At 41.4% G+C, this 6,000-nt stretch overlaps 1 protein-coding gene and 1 pseudogene across 4 annotated transcripts in view; both read left to right on the forward strand.

Moving 5' to 3' along the window:
• The window catches only part of LOC144806119 (vomeronasal type-2 receptor 26-like), a 420,183-nt gene extending 418,038 nt beyond the window's left edge, over positions 1-2,145 (forward strand). For all 4 annotated transcript variants that reach the window (XM_078672565.1, XM_078672559.1, XM_078672573.1 and 1 more), the window contains one exon: positions 950-2,145. In XM_078672565.1, coding sequence (XP_078528691.1) covers positions 950-1,857 — 908 coding nt within the window. In that variant the 3' untranslated portion in view covers positions 1,858-2,145. The remainder of the gene's footprint in view (positions 1-949) is intronic.
• Positions 2,146-3,833: 1,688 nt separating this feature from the next.
• LOC144806109 (vacuolar fusion protein CCZ1 homolog pseudogene) lies at positions 3,834-5,711 on the forward strand (annotated as a pseudogene).
• Positions 5,712-6,000: the final 289 nt, after the last annotated feature.

The raw sequence follows: 6,000 nt of genomic DNA on the forward strand, positions 1-6,000 counted from the left end.
TAAGATTTGGCAAAGGCATGTAAAGTGTCAGGACAACTAAAGGACTTCGCAAGGCACAAATGTCAAATTTTCCTGCTGTGAGTTTTTCTTAATTAAACCAAGTGCTTCAGTGGGACAGCTTACAAAGGGTTACATCTGACTTTGAGAGAACTTCCTCTGATTTAGCCTTTTACATGGTCCCGCTGGAGGATTTCTACTTTTATAAAAAAAGGTTAACTCAGAAGGTAAAATCTTTGTCTGAGTTGAACTACAAGGCTTGTCCTAGTTGAACTACAAGTCTTAGCCGGCCTTTGGTGCATTGCGGTCTGCCTCAACTTCTGCGTAGGCCCCAATCAATCACATACCTAGGCACTTTTTAGTTTTAAAAAATGTAACATTTATATCTCTGGTTTCATTTAATGTATTTTAATAATTTGTGTCTTTTTTCTCTTAACATTTTTCTTGATTTTTTAGAAATTGGTTGTGGGAGTTTTGTTGTGTTGTTTTGTGTTTCTAATTTTTGGGTTAGTTCTAAATTCTTAACACATTGTCTGTGAGTTAAGCATGTTTGCTCTACAACATTCTTACCAGGAGTTGAGCTCAACTTTATTTATGGAAACTCAGTTTTTGTCTGTGAGGATGTTGAATGTATTATGTGGGAAGGACTCACATCCTGCCCAATTAATAACTTGTTTTCCTACATGGGACTATGGCACCCACATAGCTTTCACTAAGTTGATTCTCATGCATTTAAAGTACAAATGTGAATATGTTGTGCAAATTAGTAGGTGGTTAGAATGACATATACAGCCAGTAGAGCACAACACTTGTTTATATTTGTAAAGCACATTTAAAATAAATATGGTAGCTATATTGGATGATTGAACCAAAAACCAAGAAGGTGACTTCTGGTGAATATTTTCCTCTATCTCTTTAAATGGATGATTATCTTAATTATTTTTTTTTGCAGATATGGAAAACTGTATAAAGTGCCTTGAAGACCAGTGGTCCAATGAGCAGAGAGACGCCTGCATTCCACGGACTGTGGAGTTCCTGTCCTTTGAGGATGCTTTGGGTTTGGTCGCGTCGTGCATTGCAAGTTTCTTCTCCGTTGTCACTGTGGGAGTGCTGGGAATCTTCATTAAGTACCGAAACACACCACTAGTGAAAGCCAATAACCGGGATCTCAGCTACACCCTTCTCCTCTCCCTCATGGTGTCCTTCCTCTGCTCATTCCTGTTTATTGGACGTCCTTCTAAGATGTCATGCCTCTTTCGACAAGCTGCCTTTGGGATCATTTTCACAATTGCTGTGTCTTCTGTACTAGCAAAGACCATCACAGTTCTCATCGCCTTTAATGCCACAAAGCCGGGAAGTAAGTTTAGAAAGTGGGTTGGACCCCGAATACCAAGCTGTTTGGTGCTTCTCTGCTCACTGGGGGAGGTGTTGATCTGTGCAGTCTGGCTCATTCTTTCTGCTCCATTCCCAGACATCGATACTAGATCAGAAACTGGTAAGATGATCTTGCAGTGTAATGAGGGCTCTGTCTTTGCATTTTATGCTGTGGTTGGTTATATGGGATTTTTGTCTCTTTTGAGCTTTGTTGTCGCCTCCACAGCTAGGAAGTTACCATCTACTTTCAATGAAGCCAAGTTTATCACCTTCAGCATGCTGGTATTCTGCAGTGTCTGGGTTTCCTTCATCCCAGCGTACCTGAGCACCAAGGGCAGGTACATGGTGGCCGTGGAGATCTTTGCCATCCTTACTTCCAGTGCTGGACTCCTAGGTTGTATCTTCTGCCCCAAAATCTACATCATCCTCTGTAGGCCTCAGTGGAACACAAAGGAATATCTAATGGATAAACACACCTCCACCTGAGACTACCCACAGCTAATCCTGATTTGACCTGACTATTGAATGCCCAACAACTTTAAGCAGAAGAGCACGTTATTCTAATGGACAGCAAATTCACTAGACACTTTTCTTGTTTTAGGCATCTGTAAAAAATGTCTGTGCATAGAAGGCAAAGTGCTCATTGGACTTAAATGCCATTGTCCATCCTCTCCTACGGAAACCATAATTCCGAGCTTGTTCATGCTAACCTCCCCATGTTATTGTGTTTGATAGCTAATATGTCATTAAAAGAAAATTTTAAAATAAAGAGAGTAAGCCTGATAAAAAGCAGACTGATGAAACTACATTTGAGAAAAATTAAAACCAAAAAAATATAATGTTTAATTTGGAAAAGGTACATTATTTTTAAAGGACAACATATTCAAAAAGTAAGAAGAACAAACATTGGCATAGATAATAGGCCTAGCATTTGGGGCCTTATAAGGGTTTTGCTAAGTTCTGATTTTATCTTGACATTTGTGAGAAAGTCTGTAATACTATAAGAGTAAGACCCGTCGGCATGTTTGGCAATCCTGCCATAAGTGTTTGAATAGATGACTGCATGCTTGATTGTGTTTGTATGCAGCTGTTTGATGGCAGTTCTTAACTCACGGCAGGGGCGTAACACAGGCCCCTGCAGCCCCTGCAGTGAGGGGGGCCCCAATCTGTAAGGGCCCCCTCGGCACTGCAGTCTGGCCAGAGAGCTCCTAATTGAGCCTGGAGGGGACCCCTCTTCGCACCATGCAGGGAGGCCCCCTCAATTTTTGTTACGCCAGTGGCTCACGGTGCTAGATTACTATTGTAGATTGTGAACTGCACAGTATCAAAAGGATCCCTGTGACAAAAGCAGAAACCCACAGGTCTATACACATAAAATACACTGCTGTGATCTGAATGGAACACATTCTTTACAGCAGTCATATTAACAGAAAAAAGGTATAAAACAATTAGTTTATAACATGGAGAAAATTAAAAGGGCTAAACAAGCACTTTAAATTCATAATTGGAAAATATCAGCAAAGAAATCAAGAATGTGTGGCACTGCAGAGAAGTTTCCAATTCAATGTGTATCCTCTCAGGCTGCATTTCTTTTGGTTTGGAATGTCAAGCAAGGACATCTGCAATCTTGATTTAAGATATCGGCTACTTCTTCATTCAAAGGAGTTTACTTGCAAACTAAATGGAAAGCCTACAGATTTCTCCTTTCAATGTGGAAAAACTAAAAGTTATAGGATATATAAAAAAAATTCCAAGACATCCCCCTTGCAGGAAAAAAACACACACACCAGGCCCAGAAAAGCAACCCTAGGCTGATGAGCTGTCCAAACCTTGGCTCAATGAAGGGAGTGTCACTAGGACTATTCCCTGCCTGAGACAGTATAAATACAGCCTGCACTTACACAGTTGCAACCCCCCTGATGTGTGTAATCAGAGAGAAGCCCACAGGCTGCCCAGTCAGGTGACTACTGCCAAGCTGCAGCATTCCTTCCCTATTGGAACTCAGGAGCAAAGCTCAAAAAACAGTGCATCATACATCCATGTTTATCCGTGGCTCGTTCGGAATAGTAAAGATGTAGTGAATTCATATGAAGCAGCACGTAGGACCACAGAGGTGATGGTAAATCAAATCAATTAAATAGGCTTGAATGAACGTCATAAGTTAGAAATCAGAATTGCAATGATGTACATCGTGCACGGGGTGGGGGCTTAAGGCTGGTTCACAACATTGTTAAACAACTAAAGAGTGACTTAGTGAAAAATGTGAAAAAGAATATTTTTAGTTTGTGAAAGAACAAGGAACAGCTCACACTGGTAAGTTGATCCCCATCTAATTATGACCCCCTAAAAAGGCACAAAAGAATTAGTGATACTCCCAAAAAAAGGGCAAACCTTGCCCTTGTGCATACACAGAAAGAGAAACAAAAATCTTTCTCTTTATAAAAGAACCCTCACACACCACTAATTGGTGACATGCTTCAGCAGCCGGAAAAGCAGGCGTCCGAAAATCTTGCCGCTGAGACGCAGGAGCACAGTACTCGGGCTGTGACTGGCATGAATTGTGCCTCATGGCCACCAGACCTGGCACAAGTTGTCACGGATTGAAGTCCCCCTTGCACTCAAGTTGCAGTAACAAAGGCTGATGGTAGTGTGTCCTAGGAAGGCAACAGCAGCACAAGAAAAACAGAAAGCCCCTTCGTTACTGAATTTTTTTATTTACAATCTAACGTTTGGTCCGAAGGAAGGGGAGGAGGAGAAGAAAATTCTATTCTATCATCCAAACGAGGTTTAAAAGAATGAAAAAATACGAAATGTTGGCTTATGTGAAGCAATAATACAGTTCACTAGGACTTTCAGCCCATTGAAGCCGGCACAGTCCTTGCATACACAAAAAAATCGGCAGTTCTTCCATGAGCCTGAAGCCAGTTTTTGGATGGTTATGGTTGTACGGAATCCTATTGTAGAAAAAAACAAGGATGGAAAACCTGCTGCGGAATATCAGGAGGACGAGTTACTGGATAAAGTTCCTCCAACAATGCTACAACATGTACAAGCTATTCAATGGGACGTTTCAGAAAACTATGGAATATGGAGGAGTCGAAGTCCTGAAGAACAGATTAGAAAAATTCTTCCATCGGTACCTACAAACATTGCACCTACAGTCATGTGATCTGCTAGACATTTTCGGCGGCATCAGCTTCTTCCCGTTGGATAAAATGACCTACCTGAAAATCCAGTCTTTTATAAACAGAATGAAAGAAAGTTTGGACATTGTCAAATATACAGCTTTTTTATACAATGACCAACTTATCTGGAGTGGTTTGGAACAAGACGACATGAGAATTTTGTACAAATATCTCACAACTTCACTTTTCCCGAGGTACATTGAGCCTGAGTTAGCAGGGAGAGACTCCCCAATCCGTGCAGAAATGCCAGGAAATTTGTAGCACTATGGAAGGTTCTTGACGGGGCCTTATGACCTGAGTGACCCAGAGGTAAAATTCAGATTCCCAAAAATATTTGTGAACACAGATGAATCTTACGAGGAGCTCCATCTCATTGTCTACAAGGCTATGAGTGCAGTTGTGTGTTTTATGGTTGACGCCTCAGTGATGCCATCTCCAGAATTCTGCCGTAAATTAGACAGCCTAGTTGGACCCCAACTAACAATGTTGGCATCTGAAATCTGTGAGCAGTACAACATCAACAGAAGAATATCTGGGTCGGAAAAAGATCCCCAGTTTAAGTTTATCTATTTCAACCACATGAATCTGGCGTAGAAGAGTACAATTCACATGAGGAAAACACCTAGTGTGTCTCTGACGTCGGTTCATCCTGACCTAATGAAGATTCTGGGGGACATTAACAGTGACTTTTCACGAGCGGACGAGGATGAGGAAATCATTGTGAAAGCAATGAGCGACTACTGGGTTGTGGGGAAAAAGTCAGATCAACGTGAACTGTATGTAGTTTTGAATAAAAAAAATGCCAACCTGATTGCCTGATTGAAGTAAATGAAGAAGTAAAGAAGCTTTGTGCAACACAGTTTAGTAACATTTTTTTCTTAGATTAATCAACACGATCATGGACGGTGTCTTCACAAGCAACAAAGACTGTATTTTTGATTTACTTGAAAAAGTTATCGGTCATGTTATTGACTGACATAACAATCAGAGTCAGGCAATACTTGCCTTGTAAGAATACATTTCTAGATGCACACTTGCTGACCAAACCATTTTTAAATTGAAAATATTTATCTAAACTGGTGAAAGCCAATTCACTTGTACATTTGTAACATTCCATTCATCTGCAGTATGTTAATATTTGAATAAATAAATAAAGCATGTAACATGCTTCATCATAGGGTTCCCGCTGGGGTGACCGAATGTCTCCCCAGCGTGCTACAACGCCTGTGTTACAGCGGAGCCATATACTTTGTAAGGGGCGAGTACCCTCTTCCTAGGCTCAGGCGGCGCGGGTGATCTTCACGCTGTGTTTAAATTCAAAACGCTCGACTCCCCACCAACTACCTATATGCAGCGTTGCTGTCGGCCCATCACCCGCGCCGCCTGAGCCCAGGAAGAGGGTACCCACCCCTTACAAAGTATATGGCTCCTGCGAAACTCAGTG

Source organism: Lissotriton helveticus, chromosome 1_2, assembly GCF_964261635.1.
Source record: "Lissotriton helveticus chromosome 1_2, aLisHel1.1, whole genome shotgun sequence".
Classification (NCBI taxonomy): domain Eukaryota; kingdom Metazoa; phylum Chordata; class Amphibia; order Caudata; family Salamandridae; genus Lissotriton; species Lissotriton helveticus.